The sequence below is a fragment of the Mastigoproctus giganteus genome, chromosome 1 (assembly GCF_048544385.1).
Source record: "Mastigoproctus giganteus isolate SK-2022 chromosome 1, ASM4854438v1, whole genome shotgun sequence".
NCBI lineage: Eukaryota > Metazoa > Arthropoda > Arachnida > Uropygi > Thelyphonidae > Mastigoproctus > Mastigoproctus giganteus.
Window position 1 is genome coordinate 12,809,350 of NC_143575.1, and position 19,568 is coordinate 12,828,917.

Sequence of the window (19,568 nt, forward strand, 5' to 3'; positions counted from 1 at the left end):
GGGGGGCCGTTACGCCGAAATCATTGAGACACGACCAAAGTTTTCGACAACTACGATCGATGAAGGCCAGGTCAAAGGGAAGATGCAACGCAGACCACGTATGGTACTTTTCGCGCAAAAATAATCGACTGCTCTTATCACCAACTGTAAATTTCTTTTTGGGAATTTTTATCGGTGAAAGAGCGAAACCAGCCATAGAACACACTTCGTTTACACACGTCAGTAAATGTATATTCGCAGAAGCCATATACTGACGCCTCGTTAATCCGAGTTATCTTGTCACTAAGATGTCTGCGCATGCGTGTTTAGACTAATAGTAAATCGCATCTAGTCTGCTCTATGGATATCTTGAGAAGCTTCAAAAGGGAGATTTAAAATGTTTTTTTTTTTTTTTTTCTGGAAGTTGTGAAGTGTTCTTTGTACGTTAGAAAATTCCTGGTCTCATTGGGGGTTACACTGTCGGCTGCAGTGATGAATCGGGCTTTTCACCTTCCTCTCTCATCTCCGTTTTATTGGACAGGAAGTATTGATGGATAATTCTCCAGTTATATTGTTGAAACAAAATTGCTAAGGATTCGTGACCCTCTCACCATTCATCTTTCTCCCTTCGAAGAATTAAACATTGTTGAAATCCATCAAGTCAGTAAAAAGAGTCCATGTGGACTGGCAATTTTGAGAAAATTCTAACCATAAACACATCTACTTCCTATAACTCAATGTGAGAACATTTCAAGTATTGCAAATCTCATTAAACTTTATTGTCCCTTTCAAAAATTTAAAATCATTGCGCGTGCGCGGTACTATGAATTTCTGTTTGTTGCAATAATCAGCATCGTTCTAGAAATTCTTCCGGTGTACACTTCATACAAGTAAACAACAATATTCTGTTGTGAGGACGGCTATATTTATTGTTATGACATTCAATTGTTGAAATAAACAACAATCGCAATATAGCAGACGATGGTTTTCGGCTGCTGAGGAGAACGAAAATTGTCACCATAACTTACGATTTCTTATCGTAACTGACAATAGATTAAGTCCTATTGCGATATACACTAAGTTACCAAAAGTGTTAGGACACTGACGAATAAGTAGATGTCTGAAAACTGTTGGTTATGCGAATATTATAGAGGGCAGAGCAGTGAAGGAAGCCTTGTACAGATATCTTTGAAACCTCCATTTTTTTTTTTTTTTTTTTTTTTTCATCTCTCGGTAAACTAACGCATGGCCCACCGTGTATACACTCGTGACAACAATTAGGAACTATTGTTTGGCACATTTCTTATTTTTTACAACAATTGAAAATTATCGCTTGGCACATTACAAATTTTTATTTGTTACAACAATTGAGGACTGTCGTTTGGCACAGTAATTTTTTATTTGTTACAAATGAAATCGATCGTTCGGTACGGTACAAATTTTTATTTGCTGTAATAATTGAAAACTATCGTTTGGCACAATGTAACTTTTTATTTGTTGTATAACTTGAAGTTATCGGAGGTTAAAATCAGTAAATATTTATTTTCATTGTGGAATACTCTTAATAAGGGTTGTTTCGCGAAATGATAAAGAGAATGATAAAGAGAGACAGGAGCGGGCAATAAATCAGATAATAGAAGGGGTAGAACTAAACAATGTTTGGATGAGACGCATGGAGAAGCCATATGGAATAAATTGTACTGAGAATCCACAGATGGGGCTACAGAGAAGTGAAAATTTCTTCAGTAATACTATTGGGGAGGCGAGTTAAGGGGAGTAATGAACGGTGATCACTTTGAAGCTGTGCTGACTGCATGCAGTGTTTGTACTGGACGTTTTTCATCCCTTTATTTATCACAATTTATTGCCTCATCATAAATATCTGCACGTCAGCACTAGGAGCGAGATTATACGGACGAGGGGGGGAGGGCTAGCCTTCTGGGAGCTGATATCACAGCACGCACGGAAACTGTTTTTGCCAGCAATGGTTGCTGATAGCATTAAGGGAGATAAAAAACGGCAGCCCCAGTGATGATAGATAAAAGAATTATGGGATCGATTCTTTTTTCCACTCCAACCAGCAAACTCCCCTCTTGGAGGGAGGAATTGTAGACCGTTTGATATCATTGTAAAGTAGATTGCACCTCTGGTTGCATTGTGTACTCATATGCCTGTCGAGTTGAAAGAGCGATGAATTTAATACATCGTCAGGGTCACATCTGCAAAAGAGAAAAGGCTCAGCAAACGATCGAAGGAGTTCGCCTGCTTGGTCTGGGCGTTACACGCATGCTCCAGTTATTTAACTCTCCAATATATATATTTTTTATTTTAAACCGGTTGGTGATCTGTCATTATTACTGTGGAACCTAGGAGGGTGGGAAGTCGAAGGAAATGCTAGGCTTTATAAAAACTTATAATTAAAAGACATCGATCAATGTTCCCCCTCTGGAATTCGCCGTCCACGTATTCAAGCGAGGTCAAAGGTTAAGTCTTTTCATACTTTCCTTCTGATACGATGGCGAAAAGAGCGGGTCGTAGAGTTTCCCCTTAAACTCTGCCCACTCCCTAGCACACAAAAGTTCAGCTTCTGCTACATGCCTTTTCTACAGATATTTCCATGGGCACTTCTTCGAAAGGTTCAAGTGTTAGAATTCTCAGTATTAGAATACCATAAAATTTCTTGTTTTTTTCTCGATATCCTCTTTCGGACATCGAGAAAAACAAGTTCGAACATGTTATGATTATTATTTGTCGCTTTTTAATATTTAATCCGCCCTCTTTCTCTTGAAAATTGTCTTTTGTTGACCTGGATGACTTTCTGAACTCTTTGTTTTGAAATTCTTAATTTTTCGTTTCTTTTCTTTGCCATTTTTGATATTGCGGTCTGTCCCCCTGCCCCCTTAACTTTCTGTAAGCCGCCTAGAATTTAGGATAATTAAAAACAATAGCAATTGTTGGTTAAGACACCGATAAATAACATTTTCAGGTAGAATGGAATTCCAAATATTTGAAGTGTTGTCATGGCTTCATATATTAATGGTTTCAAAGATATCCAGCGTATATCTCCTTGGATCAATACTCCTGGTCGTTTACCATTGATTTCGCAACAGTGGCACACGAATAATCCTAAAACGAAGCTTTAAAAGTACAAAAATAAACACGTTATCAAATCGTACATCGTCCCCGCTTGTCCTGAAGGACACCATTTGTGTAATGATAACCGAAGCTCTGTTTCCAGCACTTCAATTTCGTATCGAACAAGAAACCTCTCCCGCCCCCTCTGCTGTTGACGCTGTGAATATGTAAATAAGATAATCCCGCGTTGAAAGAGCAACGCGGAGAAAGAGAGCCTCGAGGAAAATGAAGTCTGATAAACCCAACAGCTTATTTCCACCGGAGGACCCCTGTTCACAAAAACCGATAATAGTGGAGCGCGAAAAAAGAATGAAGACATTGACAGATAGAAGACAATGCAAACGAGCACTTTGTACACAGCCCACTATACATTTCAAGGCATAATTGTAATATCGGGGACTGGTACTGGACTCCGATCAATTTTTGAGTCGCGCTGGTCATATTTCGCAACCGAATGCCCCATCAGTCCCCCATACTACATTTTTGCCCGATGCATTGATATATTGATCAATCCGCGTTGTGCAGACTTACACGCAGGGATTAAAGATTCTGTTTGATTTCAGGGTGCCGGTTGTACGGCTCTTGTGGTAGCTGTCATCGCCAGGAAGTTAGAACTGACCAGGGCCGAGAAGCATGTCCACAATTTTATGATGGACACGCAGTTAACGAAAAGGGTAAGTAGAAATTTCTGCTCCTCATCTATAACCGGTTTACCAACCTATTTCGGCAATATCAACCCAATTAATTGCTGTAAATATTAGAAACATAACACAGTCGATATTTGTTTCTAGCAGGAATCGGAAATTTTCTTTCAGTAAGTGACCCGGGGGAAAAAATCCTGAAAATAAAAGTGTTTGACATTCTTGGCAAGTTGCCAATACCATCTGTCGATAAAAATCCAAGCTTCGCTACCTTTCTAAAGTTTTCGAATATAGTTGGCATCTGTCCTACACAAGGGAATCTCAACTACTGTTATGAAAACATGCTTCCCATTAATAAAAAAATTATATTTTTAATAACTTCGGTGTTTTAACCAAAAATTTAATGACTATAGTGTATAAAACAAAAGTTCTCCTTGAAGAATTTGTTTCTAATTCAACCTCCTGCCTAATGGATAGGAAAATTACGAAATTCTCAACATTATTTTCCAAAACATGGTATTTCCAGTTATTCGCATTAAAAAAATCACTGGAATCGTTAAAAAAAAAAAAAAAAAAAAAAAAAAAAAAGAATCATTAGAGCATTAGAAAATTAGATCATTATACTGTATTAGATTATTTAGTTATTTAGATCATTATATTAGATTATTTAGTTATTTAGATCATTATATTAGATTATTTAGATCATTAGAAAAAATTAGAATTATTAGAATTTGTTCGATATTTTTGCAGTTTTTTTTTTTTTTTAAAGATCTGCGCATGGAAAGAACATAAATTCCTAGATGATCATGAATGAACATTTTCATTCTCAGTCACGTTCATACAACAATCAAAATTCCTAAAGAAATCACATGCATGAAATTGACAAAATTCCTAAATAAGTCACGTGCACAAAATAGACAATTAAAATTCCTAAAGAAGCCACGTGCACACGAAATATACGATCAAAATTCCTAAAATCACGTGCACGAAATAGACAAAATTCCTAAAGAAGCCACGCGCACGAAATAGACAATCAAAATTCATAAAGAAGTCACGTGCACCAAATTGACAAAATTCCTAAAGAAGCCACGTGCACACGAAATAGACAATCAAAATTCCTAAAGAAGTCACGTGCGTGAAATGAAACATCAAAAGGTTCGCAGCAACAACAATAGCATCGCGTGATTGGTCAATTCTAATCTCTAGAAATGGAGCCAAAAGAAGAAACAGACAACGATGCTCGCGCATTAACAATTAAAAGCCACCTGTTTTCTCAATGAATTGTTGAACTGTCTACGTTTCGGTTAATTTCGTACTAAATCAACAAGCAGCACGCGATAGTGCATTAACAATGAACTCAAGCACATGCTTTTCTTCCTTTTTTTTTTTTTTATTGTTTTAGTGAATTGTTGTGGCGTATTAAAAATGAAAATTATTCCCGGAACTACTTTTATTATTTAAATATTTAATTTATTCTCTCGCTTACATATTTTTTCATCCAAACTTTACGTCTCTTGGCTCTCTTTTATGAATGTAATTTTAGATACAAGGTGGAAATTGTCAAAGATACAATCTTGACGCCTTCTTAAAAGGATTCAAAAGCATTGTGGGCCCCTGTTTTCGGTGCCATGTCGCAGAAATGTGACATCTGTAAGTTTGATAATGATATATGAACTATGTCACAAAGTACTTGCTGCCAAAACTTTCCTGGCAGATGTCGCTGGCGAGCTTCCATTTTTAATATAGAAAAACTTGCCGATGCTACGTTTAAACAGTAACAAATATTTGTCTCTATAACTGCCTTCTACCAGCAGTGCTTTCACCAAACTCCAACCAACATTATTTCTAATTAAGAAGTAAATTAACTTTTGGGAGAAGTCGAAAAAAATCAATTTTTTCTTTATTTGGTTTATTGAAAGATCCCGGATCCGGCCTGCTATTCACTGGTAGATGATAACAGCTCTTAATTATGAAGTCTCTAATTCATTAATACGTTTGTATTATGCTTAAACACCCTGTATTCCAAAAGTTAAATTAAAACGTTTTATTTCTGATTAAATTTCCTATTACTTTACATGTACAGTAGCTGTCACATAAATTGTACCACTGTAAATTTTCCCCAAATGCAGATATTACAATTTAAATAATTACCAAAGGTTGCGTAGCACTCAAATCACAACTTAAAACAATCACGGAGACGTAGACGCTTCAAAATTCTGTACTGTGGTGCAGTACTTTTCCGTTTCAGTCCGGTTCCACGTTTTCTTCATCTCCTGTCTCTCGTTTCTTTTTGAGCAACCTTGACACACTACACTAGTTTACAGCCAACTTTTTCAGCTACATGTCGACCAAAAAAGCCCTCCGCATCAAGAGCAATAATCAGGATTTCTTCCTTGGAAATAACTAACAAAGAGTGAAGACAGATAGCAGCAGGTGGACGCTTTAACAGATAAGATGATGCATTGCCATTCTAATATTACAGAATTATGATGCAATACCATTCTAATATTACAAAATGGTGATGCTATCACACTACGTTTACAGGATGATGTAAGAGTGCCTTGAATTTTACTTATAAAGGGAATTGTTAGGAAAGTGACGCAATTTGTGTGACTACCACTGTAGGTCCTAGGTATATCAACGGTTACGGCTTTTTGCAGTGGATGGTAGGCCTACCAAGTTGTGAAAGTTGGTTGAGTATCAAACATATTTAAAATGTAATCCCGCTATAGAAACCTGGAGCCAGCGCACCCACAGGCTCACTCACTCAAGCGTCTAGAAAAGGTTAGGAAAAAAAAATGAGGAAGATTCCAGCACAAGCTGTGCCAGCAAATAATCTCGGCTCACAGCCCATCTGAGGCCAGCAGTGATGGTGGAGAGGTCCAGAAAGGATTCAGTAGAATTCAGCAGATGGAGTTGTAGCTCAGCTGCAGAACGCAGTGTTGATTTGTAGTCCAGATAATTTGTTTAGCTGGGGCTTTCAGGAGAGATGGAAACTGGAGCGAGGAATCACTACAGTCTCGAGAAAGCATAATCTGATTACGGCGGGTAAGGTGTTGCAAGCAAAGTGCTGAAAGAAGGTTAAATATTTCCTTTGATGTCAGAAGAGAAGGTTCGTTCCCAGAAGAAAATGAAGTGCAAGAGTGGCTGAAGAAGATCATTATAAAGCAGACACTTACGGAGGACATGCTCTCAATCCTAGGGTGGGCTATAGAAACATAAAGGTAAATCAGACAGTTTAAAATTCAAAGAAACAAATGGAATATATTTTTGTATGACCGGTCCTTTGGAAGAACTGGGCCAACGATCCTGCTGAAGTTCGATAAAGTTCCAGCAGATTTTCTTTTCAATTTAAGGATCACATTAAGTATTTAAAATGTATCCAAAAAAAAGTGAACAAAATCCACGGAAGATTATCTGGAGGTCTAGTGGAAGACAGCCACAATTTTAAAGCCATTTATGACCTGAAACGAAGCTTTTGGAACTGTACATGTTGGATTCATGATTAAAAGCATGCATCGCTGAATAAACGATTAATTTTTCTGAAGGTGAACCTTTTTTAACGTACCAGAACCAGGCACCAGCGCCATAAGTATAAGTACAGAGAGGGAGGAACAACTTTATATAAGAGTGGAAGTGTACGATGGTTAAGACACCAAGATTGGTTAGAGAGGAAGGTGCGAAATGTGCGATGCAAGCATGGAGTCAATAGGCATTGGCTAGAGCATTACCGCTTGCAACAACATCATAATCCGCGGCGTAATATAGTTCCACAGTTTATATCTTTCCACCATTACCCATTGAATGAAGTTAGGATCTTTCTCCGAGTACTTCGACTCCTTACGGCAGTCCCCCTAAGATACGACAGCACTTCAAAGATCATAAATACTCGGTATAAATCCTAACACGATCACTTTTGTCTCTAAGAAACGCCGTGTGTTTTTTTACAGCTTGATTTCTTAAGAAAACTTAAGGAATTGATTCCCTCGCCGACCAAGTTCCAAGAAGAGGAAATTTTAACAGCTTTGGATAGTTTCCATGCGAACAGCTCGAGCAATAAAACATTTAATATCTTCAACACAGTAAATTTGTTATTAAAAACATTTTTTTTTTTCTATTCCACGGCTTCCTTAACTGTGTTTATGACCATCTTTGGAAGCGAGGTAATGCCAGTCAGCATTTTCACATGACAGATCCGTCTATCTCTTAAATGGGTGCGGCCATAAATTCTCAGCCAACATCACTTCCTTCCTCTGCACTGTGCAACTACTTTCCGGGCCAAATCGCTTTCTTTACAACTGTGTTTTAGCCCCTATATTTCATTCTGCCACAGCCCATGAGGAGATGTACTTTGATAGAACACTTCACTCTAAAGAACAGTTATTTCTCTTTCAATCCTTCTTCTTCCTGCGTTCATCACTTTAAGCGCAGACTGGTTAATGTCCTCAACGGCAGGACTACGATCTGCAGCTTCGCGACTACTAAATTTCCGCATCTACACTGCACTACCAAAAGTTAACTAACACTGAAATCACATCTTGTTTCTTAAACTAGTCTTCAACTTACCAGGTTTCTTAAACTAGTATTTAAGACGGTATTTTCTCTTTAAAAAAAGTCCTTGTAATTCCCGGGTGAGGGGGCTGACCAAGAATTCTGTTACTTTAGCTAAATTTATGAACATCTAGAAATTGTGCGTATTTTATAGTCCGTTGGTAGTTTTCGGGATGAAGAACTCTGTTTTCATGCAGACAAGGCATCGCAACGTAGACATTTCAGCTTTTCAAGGTAAAGCCATCTAAAAGAGGTCTAAAGCGCGTACTGATCCCAAAATTGCTACTTTTATCAGTTTTGATTCATGGATTCCAACGCGTTCTTGGATTTAAGAAAGGGATCATCCCAAAAAACCTGGTCCCTGTAGTGCTACCATTGTTGATTCATAACTTCCACCTGTGTGCATTCACAGTCATGGCTAGATTGCAACTTGTTTTTGTTCTGGACACGTATACCAGTGTGTTAATTGGAGTTTAATTTTAACTTAAAGTCATTCTTGGAACTCTCTCTCACTCTCTTGGAACTCTCTCTTGACTCCATTCAGAAGAGGACAGTTAGGTTAATTAATGAGTCATCTGTAACAGAGTCTCTCCACTCTCTGTCTCATAGACCTTCTGTGTCTGCTGAATGCCTTTTCTATAATACTTCCATGGGCACTGTTCTTCTGAATTAGAGTTTAATTTTAACTTACAAAGTCATTCTTGGAACTCTCTCTCGCCACAGCTGGTATTTTGGTGATGCTCTTCTTATCTGGAGTTGGTCTGGTTTTATTTAAAGATGGCATTAATTGCTAAAACATGATATGAATACACGGATGGTTCTCAACGCCTTCCCATCTCTTTTGCTACCTTGGTGAAGATTCTAATGAAACTTCTATCAGTAGGTTTTGCTTCACTGAGCTGTCTCTGAATGAGTCTGGTTGAATAGCTTTTGTCTCCAAATAACTAATGTCCGGATTCTTATCTGTATTGGTAACACTTGCCAAATGCGAATGCGATTTTGGCCTCCATCAGATAGCTGAATGAATGACTGTTTACATTTTATGGCCCGATTTAAGGATATTTATGGCCACTTTGCTGTCTAGAAGATAACACTGGGTTCGCCTCAGTCCCATTTTCACGGTTTGCAAAAACATAAAAATTTAAATTAATAACTGAAATCTGATATAAAAAATAAAGAGAAAAAAGTTATTTTTTATAATCAAGAAACAATTAATTTTAGGCTAGATATTAAATTCTTAAAACAAATGATTGTTTTTACTCTAAAACAGTATGAATAAATTACGTTTGCTCTTAAAATAGAAATTCAATTTTAAAAATTTCATTTTTAAAATTTGTTTTTTACTTTTGATTAATTTTCAAAATTAATCAAAGACTATTTTAAAAGAATATAAAAATAGTCTAAAATTAAAATCCAAATTTTTCTTTAAAGAACAGTTAGACAAATTTTAAAGTTTTATTTTTAAAGTTTGTTTTTAGTTAGATTAATTTTAAAAATAAAATTTCTGTTCAAAATGTTTACATACTTGAACTGTTTAAATACTTAAAATATTTTTAAATTATATAATTTTTAAAATTAAAATGAATTAATTTAAAATTTTTAAATATAAAGCTTTTTTCTTCTTTCAACTTCTCAACCTTCAACCCATGCACGGTACTAAGTAACACTGGTTCTAATATCACCTGTCTTTGGGGTTTTGATAAAAAGAAAACTTAAGTTTTTATATTTTTTTGAATAGTTTTAAAATTGAAAATTAAATTTTTAAAAATAAATACTTAAACACAAATGCTTAAGATTTTAGAAAATCAAAAATGATTTAAAAAAATTAATTTAAAGATAAATGAATTAAAAGAATTAATAATAAATAATTATTTAAAATATTTACTACCTAATCGAATTGCTCTAATTATTAAACTCTTAAAAGATAACAATCCTTAAAGTATTTTAAGTGTTAATTTTTTAAAATTATTTTTTTAACTTAGCTCTAAAATTCTTAAAGATTTGTCTTTAAAATTTTAAATAAAAATTTAAAATTTTCAATGTTTATATTTTAAATTCTAACTTCTAAAATTCTTAACCATTTGTCTTTAAATGTTTATTTTTTTAAATTTGTTTTTCAGCTTTTAAAAAATAAACACTTTAAAACGTTTAGTTTTATTTTAATTTTAATTGTAAATTAAAAAATGCAAGTAATAACAGAAAACTAAAATAAAATTTAAGTTAAAAAATGCAAATTAACAACGAGAAATATTTTTAAAAAATATTTAACTCCAATCAGTATTAAAAATTTAATTGCTCTAAGTATTAAAATCTGAAAAAGTAATCCTTAAAAGTATTTTTAGGTGTGAATTTTTTAAAATTATTTTTTAACTTTCCTCTAAAATTCTTAAACATTTCGTCTTTAAAATTTTAAATTGTTAAAAACATTTAAAATGTTTATATTTTAAATTTTAACTTATTTTATTTTATTTTTTTAGAAATTATTTTTCAGCTTTAAAAAAATAAACATTATCAGCTAACAAATTATCATTATTTGTTATCAGCTTTAAAAAAATAAACACTTTAAAAAATTTTAAATTTCAAATTAAAAAATTCAAGCACACAAAATGTTTAATTTTAAAGCAACCTTTGTTTCTTCACAGTTGAAGAACGCAGCTGCCAACGTGTTGAGGGAAACGTGGTTGATCTACAAACACACCAAATTGGTGAAGAGGGTGAACGCTGGCAAAGTTAGAGCGCACCAAAGGAAATTTTTACTCGCCATTTACAGGTACGTAATTTTTTTTTCAGTTTCCATGACAACCATTTGTAGGCTTCACTCAATTTCCATTTCTCCATCATTCAGTCCAGCTTCCATTTGTGGCGTCACCATGGTAACGCATCGGATGAGATTTGTTATCATGGCAACAGTGGCGATCTAAAACAACTGTTCACAATCCCATTAAATTTCACTTTGAAAATGCAAATATCTCGTTTGGGCGCCCGACCTTTCGAGTTTTCTAAGCGTCAATCGAGCCGGCCCTCTTCGTTATCTCCAATCTCAATGAATATCGAAAATAGATGGAAATCCTCTGGCAGCTCGATAATAATGGCTATTACTCGATCGATCATTTTTATTGCTGCCAAAGCCACAATTAATCACCGCTTGTCAGGTGCCGAGGGGAGAGGGAGTTAAAGGTCGCCCGTGTTCGTGTAACAAAAGATCATTATCCATCTTCTGGAATTTTGATTGGTGAATTTTTCTCGGATATTTTTTACCTTCTCATCATAAACCACAACCTCAAGCTTCTTATTTCAATGACAAAAAAAGTCTAAACTTTCTCTCTAAAAAAAGTGGTTCGAAAATTTCCCACAAGAGGGCAGAGCTGCTCTAATATGAAATCCAATGAACAGTCTTCATTAAGCAAAAGAAAAAAAAAAAGGGAATTCATCTATTCTGGTATCTCCAGTAGTTAACGCGCTTCTATCTGGGATTATGATAAGTCCTCGGGATGACTTTTAATTCGGTTGCCATGACAACAGAGTGTCGTCGGGGGTTTTTTCCCTAATTGCCTGAGCAATGAAGGTCGTTTCTTCAATGGGATTCTTTTGTTGAACAATTTATTTTCTTGTACTTAAGTAGATTTTTCTTACTTTTTTAATGTATTTCAATCTGCAGGATTAAGTGTCTTACAGAAGCCATTTTCTCTTTCAGCCTTAGAAAAGTAAAGATGGATCAAAGGAAACTGATGGATAATGCGAACACCATCACTGATATGGCAAAGGTAAGGAACGCATTGAGAGGTTCAGAAGTCCCCACACGCAATTTAACGTTTCCTCGACACCTTTCATACCCAAAATAATTAACCCAGATTAACGAACACACATGTTTAAGTTTTCTGTATTCCACAAACCGACTGAGCGCCCATGCCCAAACAAATCCCTAATTGCTAATAAATATCCATGCACTAACAGACAATATATTCACAAAACAGCAAAAATACACTTTTTCTTTAAGAATCTTTCATTCACTGCTCATTTATCCATGGTGAAAGGAATCCCGAAGGTATAACAAAAATATGCAAGTGTCCTATCTGTTTGTTCTGCAAGCCTTAACCTCCTCTACTCTTATAATCCTGTCAATGGAAACAGTTGCATTTCGTCTTGGAAGAGATGATTTTCTACGACACCTAGGCTTAGAATGCGTCAGTTGAAATCCGAGATATTTGTCTCCATGGGATCAATACCGTGTTCTCTGATCCTGTAAGTAGAGATGGTCTTTGGAAGAAGATATTTTCCTCAATCAACATGTACCGGACTGACAGAGTAATCCTTGTTTGCTCCCACACACTGGTTGCTTGTTTTGTTTTCGATTTAAACCTCTTAACACAACTGTCCACACTCTCTTGGCAACGAGGTCCAAGATGCCTTCTCTTTGCTATTTAAGGGATGAAAAATATTGTGCGTTTATGTCAGTAAATAGATATTTCGATAGGGTTATCTTACATCCCCTTAAGCGCTGACGTCATTTTTTCCTGGCTTTCAAAGCAATTTCTTGCAAAAGATTTATCGACACTTGTTCCATCCAATGTACACTCGCCACTCAAATTATTAGTCGGTTCACCAAAACCCATTCTTTGACGAAGTGAATATATTCGATACATGAAACTTAATCCTAATTAATACTGATAGCCAGGGCCGGATTGTGGTTTATGAACCATGGTTGTTGTTGCCCGAGGAATGCGCTTTTTGGTGATTTGTAAATACCAAATAGTAGCCTCTTCGAAACTCAATAAGATCCTTTTAAGATGCTTTGAAAAAATTGACTTCGGATATTTTCGTGAGGATTAAAAAATTAACAAAATATTCTTCTGAAAATATTTAGTTGAAGATCTTAGAGAAAAGTTCTTTTGAATTTTCCACAAATTAAAAATTTTGAGATGTTTTCATAATGACCACTGATAATATATTCCTTAGTGTTTTGTTGCCCCACAAAGTTCCTGAGTGGAAAGTGCCCCAGTTCCTTCCACTTTAAACATATAAATATACGCCCTGGCCAAAAAAATACGAACCATTATTCTGTGTCCAATCCCCTTTGTTTCTAATAACGAGTGGGTAGGGGGACATGGATCCTATAAGGTGCTTTGGTCTAATTGTAACCATTCTTCCAGCAAAATATCGCACAGCTGCCAAAAGTTGAAGGAAGAGGACTTCGTTGCCCAATAGCTCTCTCCAGCCCGTCCCATACATTCTCAAGAGGATTAAGATCAAGTGAATGTGGGGGACAGAGAAGATGGTGGAAATCCGTGTCACATTTCTTGAACCCTTCTTGCAACATTCTGCCACAATGCACTATTGCATTGCCATCACCTTCGGGATAAAAGGGTAATTGCAGGATGTAGTAGATCTGATACAAAATTCAGATGGCATTCGACCTTCCACTGGTATCAACAGACCCAACAAAACATTCCACATATCATGACAACCCTTTCAGATTCTTGTGTTATCTTAACAAGGCAAAGAGGGTCCATCGCTTTGTGAGGTTCTCCCCACACCCTCTGCTTACCATCAATGCAAAACAAAGTGCATCGTGATTCGTCTGACCACATGACTTGGTCGAATTCTGATTTTATTTGCTGTACAATGGCTGTCCTATTTCTCCATACAGTCCTCCTTAGGGTATGACGGCTTCGCTGTTGATTTCTCTCTCTCTCTCTCTCTCTCTCTCTCTCTCTCTCTCTCTCTCTCTCTCTCTCTCTCTCTCTCTCTCTCTCTCTGTCTTAATACAAAGGTTCGTATTTTAATTATAAATTTAAATATATATATTAAATTATATTAAAGGTATGGTTATAAATATCTTTGTGGGTGATTATGAATATAGGTATTATTATGTATTATTTTAAGATATAAAATAGATATACCTTTTTAAAATCTTTCGATAAGAATCACTTTTAAAAAGTTCATTGAAGATGGTATGATGATAAATAGCTTTAGAAATGGGTATGGAAAAAAAAGATAGGTACTATAGGTCTTGTTTCAAGATAGATAGTGTAGGTATTGTTTTAAGATAGGTAAGTGTAGATCATGTTTTAAAATAGGTACTCTAGGTCTTGTTTTAAGATAGGTCGGTCTTGTTTTAAAATAGGTACTCTAGACCTATACCCTATCTTGTTTTAAGGCAGGTAGTGTAGGTCTTGTTTTAAAACAGATATTCTAGGTCTTGTTTTAAGGTAAGTAGTGTAGGTCATGTTAAAAAGATAGGTACTCTAGTCTTGTTTTAAGAATGGTAGGTCGGTCTTGTTTTAAGAATGGTAGGTCGGTCTTGTTTTAAAATAGGTACTCTAGACCCATACCCTATCTTGTTTTAAGGCAGGTAGTGTAGGTCTTGTTTCAAAATAGATATTCTAGGTCTTGTTTTAAGGTAGGTAGTGTAGGTCGTGTTAAAAAGATAGGTACTCTAGTCTTGTTTTAAGATAGGTCTAGGTGTTGTTTTAAAAAAGGTACTCTAGGTCTTGTTTCAAGATAGGTAGGTCGGTCTTGTTTTACAATAGGTACTCTAGACCCATACCCTATCTTGTTTTAAGGCAGGTAGTGTAGGTCTTGTTTCAAAATAGATATTCTAGGTCTTGTTTTAAGGTAGGTAGTGTAGGTCGTGTTAAAAAGATAAGTACTCTAGTCTTGTTTTAAGATAGGTCTAGGTGATGTTTTAAAAAAGGTACTCTAGGTCTTGTTTCAAGATAGGTAGGTCGGTTTTAAAATAGGTATTCTAGGCCTATACCCTATCTTGTTTTAAGAAAGGTAGTGTAGGTCTTGTTTTAAAATACGAGTCCCTAGGTATTTTTTAAGATAGGTATTATTTTTTAGGATATAAAACATATCCTTTTAAAATCTTTTGATAACGATCGTTTTTAAAAATTCATTTAAGATAGGTACAGTGATTAAGATCGCTTATAAATAGGTATGAAGAAAAATTTTAAATCGGTAAGATTATGAAGAAAAATTTTAAAAATTTAAAGTTATATAGATCTTTTGGAATGGCAATAAAGACTTTAATGCCCACTTAAAAGAGGTCACCACCAGATGCGATCTAGTGGTGACCCCGGTGTTAATTTATTTCTCCTAAATACAAGTAACATGCAACCATATTCCAAAATGCAAATAATTGTCCTTTCTGTGTTTCTCCCTACAGACTCAGAACAACGTGTACGAGTTGGTGTCAGACATGAATCAGAGGCACGAGATCATAGAAGAACGCATCTCGTCGCTGGAAGATAGACTGAACGTCATCCAGGAGCAACTGGAGGCCCTTCCTGAAGTCATATCAAGAACCATCACCCAGCTACCAATAATGGCAAGTCAGACTGTACCCACGCCACCAAACCCGGGCCACCCAGGAGCCCCAGGAGAACAAAAGCACACTCACCTCCATCCTGACGATGCCGCCTCGCTTACGACGAGACCATCCTGGACTTCGGTGAGTCTAACCTCCGGTGGGACTCGCAGCGCCCTCTTACCTCCCCTAGTGCCACGTGCTGTGTCAACTGAAAACTGACGCCATCATCCAGTAGGTTAAAGGTCATTGAGTAAGTCCCTGATTGTGACAAGAAAAACAAAGTGCGATGCAAATGGTGGTGATCGCTGATTTCCAAACTAAAGACTTCATATCATGGTGGGGATCAATTTAGTTCAACTCCCCCTTGTGCTTCAGCCAGATCTGTGGCCACTCCAGTTTTGCACCAAAGGAAACTTACTGATGTCAGGACATCCAAAAACAACAATAACAACAACAAAAAAAAAGATTCTATAAGTAAACAGAACTTATGGTAACCATGGAAACAGCGTTCGTCCATTCCTTGGTTGTGTTTTCTTCCTTTTTTCTCTTCCACCAGCTAAAGGATACGCTTCCTGGACTCTTAAGGACTTCTCTGACCCGATCTCAATTTCTTCTGGTGCTGTTATATTTACGGGAATGATTTCGATGAACTTCAATGTGATTCTCAAAGTTGGATGCATAGAATGCAGGAGGACCGTCCATGTATAAACCAACGCTGTCTTGGGACTGTTTTTTTTTTTTTTTTTTAAGTTTCGGAAAAAGATGTAAAAAAAAAAAACATCGGGGAGCGCCCCCTGGTGGTTTATAATTCGCAACAATAGGACTGTTTTTTATTTTCTCTCTTTTTTACTGTTTATTTTATCATCATCTGAGGCTGTTAAAAAGCCTGCTGCGTATTTTGAACCCATCTTTATTATTATTTTTTATTAATTAAGAGGGTAAAATACAAAAGACATTACTATCGTCTGCCATGCGCTGCTGGGCCGCACAATGCGAAGGATTATTGCCCAATCCTCTTCCACGAAACAGGAATAACCTGAGCATAAACGCAGCAGGAATTATCACGTGTTTATACTGACGTGATCAAAGTTAGCGATGACTTTATTTGCCCCGAAATGACAAATTAGTTCATTATTGCGTCACATCGGGCACGTGCAGCAACAATGGGAAATTAACCAACGAAAAGAGCACTTAGCTGTTAGTTTCCCATTGTTACGCAGTTCAGCCCGCGTGCGCCAAACTATCAACAATGAGAAACTGACAGTTTATCGAATGATTGGCACGCGCTGGCGCTGAACTTGGAGCGTGCAGAAATTGACAGTTCGCGGGAAAAAAGGCATTGAAATGTTCTGCTGCCATCAGCACGTGGTATTTCGATAGTCTGTCGAGTGATATAATGTAGAAGTTTCTAGTCAATACGTTATTTTTGTTATCTCTCATTATTTCCATTTTGCAAGTTGTATAATGTTAATATTACTTGCAGCATTTTCATAATTTAGCAAAAGACTGATAGGGTTAGGCTTTAGGGGGAAAAAAAATATCCAGTAAACAAACAAAGGATCATAGTTGGTTAAGAACTATCTACCATTCCTTTCTTTCTTTCCCTCTCCTAGAAATGAGGGGATGCAGACGTCTCATTAAAAGTGGGAGTTATAAAAAGAAGTCGAGTATATGAACAAAAAAATTTTATTCTTCTAGTAAGCTGTAGCGAAGGAGAGTAAACACACCTAAGAGTGAGAACTGTAGTTTTAAAATTGTAGAAATCGAATTTTTTTTCACTTATATAACATATTGTTAATCTTTTTTCCCACGAAAGATTAATGAACTATGTGTAACCTGTATAAAAAAAATCAAAGTATTTATACACACGATGTAAATTCCTCAATTTACACGCTAGTTTGCGAGGTGGAGGAAGCACAGCATTGAACTTCCATTACGAATATCTTTAGTGATAGACCTGACTGTATCTTAGCCTTCGACAGGACCCTTGTTTCAAGTAAGTATATTTATACATTATTGAAAATAAGCCCACTCAGATGCCCCCTGGAACAAAAGCCTTCCAATGAGAAATAAAAGAATAATTATTTCTACCGTGTGTGTATTCTTTTGCTTTATTACTGCATTATGGACTCCAGAACACATTTCGGCAACTGAAAATAACAAAATTAATATTTAACCAAAGAGTATTTTAAATTTTCTCCGGTAGATGGCAGCACCAACGAGGAGATTATTTCCAATTCGATTACTCCGATGTTTGGGGTTAATAAAGAAAACAAAATTCTATAAATAAATAAAACAAACCTGAAATTTAATTTCAAAATAACAAAATATGTGCTTAGAGTTTAATTTTTAGGTTCTGAATGCATTATCATTTTAATGTGAATAATAGGTTATGTGGTTAATAAATCTGTCGGTAGATGGCAGCACATGGAGAAGTTTCCCAGTATTGGAATCGATCATACAGTGTTCCTGGTCACCTGTTTGCACTGCTCAGAAAACTTCACATCTGAACTCCCAGATCCTTTTCTTCCTCAAAATTGCTTATCAGTTCAGCTAAACATGATTTTCCCTTAAAAAAACTATGTTGTCCTTCAGAATGACATTTATATATATGTGTCCCTGAATTGCACTCTTAATCATTGCCTCTAAGATTTTACCTACCATTGAAACCCGCCTTTATTTATTGGCACTTCTCCACTCGAAAAGAATCTCTCTCAAATCCAATGATACGCTCATTATTAACCTCAATGGTTCAACACACATTGTGGTAGTCGCCCTCAAAATTATTGGGCAAATTTTTTCAATGTCCATTAATGCAAATTATGTTATTATAATGTTCAAAGCTCTAGGTGGCTTCCATTTTTTTAGTCACACCGTCCCAGCTAGTCGAAATGCTGAAGCTTTTGCAATTACTAATAACCTCGCGTAGATTGTTCTTTTACCTACCAGAATATCCAACGTTTCTAACCACAACACACTTGGTTATTTTTCCCACAAAGAACCATTCCAAGTACAGGGTCTAGATGAGCTGGTCTCTGGGCACCTCAGGTTACAACTTGGTGATGGTCTCTTCTCTAATGGAGCCTTTCTTTCGTAGCCATTCTCATCCTGATGCTATTTGGCATTAAAATAATTCAAAATGAGATGTTATTCGAGATTTCTATTCTTCTTTTCTTTGGTTGGATTGCTCTTTCAATGTGATGTCGATGTTCGCCCAGATCATGTCCGTGAAATTGTTTCTGTATGATTGGAATCCTTTATTACACACTCTACTCAAAATCCCCTCCTTTATCTGAACCTTGACTTTCCAATAAATGTGCTGACTATTAAAGAGAAGAAGGTTCCAATTGACTTGCAACAAATCTCCTGGTTCATTTTCTGATTACGCCAAAACTCGCTCTATTGAAAAGCAGTTTTTAATCAGTCCAAACTAGATTTTAAACAAAACCTTTAGGAGAACAAAAATTGGTTCTTGTCCAAACGGTAGTCGAGCATTCTGGTCTCTTGCCAAAACTGTTATTTGCAACTTTTGCTCGCCTGCACTCCCACCCCTGTTAAAACTTGGTTCCATTGCCACCTCATCTAACGATAAAGTCGACCTGCTAGCATTGTACTTTTCTTCTTTCTCATCTATTGACGATCTTAGCAAAGCAACTCCTACCATTCTCAGTACACTACTCAATGTCACCTCTGGTCTTCATTCAAAAGGATATCAGAAGGATTTTGAACAATCTGGTTGCTAAGATAGCTCTCCAGGTCCTGATGGTATTTCTCCACTTCTTCTCAAAACCTGTGCTCCTGAGCTTACTCCTGTTCTGTGTCACCTATTTTACAGTTTCCAAAACTGTTCCTTTCTTATTCTAATGGTGTTTTTACTTCTGCTTGTAAATTTGCTCATATGCAATCAGTTCCTAAAAAAGATGGCAAAACCCTTCCATCCAATTATCATC

The 19,568-nt window shown here is 36.2% G+C and overlaps 1 protein-coding gene across 4 annotated transcripts in view; it reads left to right on the forward strand.

Moving 5' to 3' along the window:
• The window catches only part of SK (small conductance calcium-activated potassium channel), a 218,892-nt gene extending 201,236 nt beyond the window's left edge, over window positions 1-17,656 (forward strand). For all 4 annotated transcript variants that reach the window (XM_090371553.1, XM_090371579.1, XM_090371562.1 and 1 more), the window contains 4 exons: window positions 3,678-3,788; window positions 10,949-11,076; window positions 12,001-12,070; window positions 15,475-17,656. In XM_090371553.1, coding sequence (XP_090227679.1) covers window positions 3,678-3,788; window positions 10,949-11,076; window positions 12,001-12,070; window positions 15,475-15,837 — 672 coding nt within the window. In that variant the 3' untranslated portion in view covers window positions 15,838-17,656. The remainder of the gene's footprint in view (window positions 1-3,677; window positions 3,789-10,948; window positions 11,077-12,000; window positions 12,071-15,474) is intronic.
• The last annotated feature ends 1,912 nt before the right edge of the window (window positions 17,657-19,568 follow it).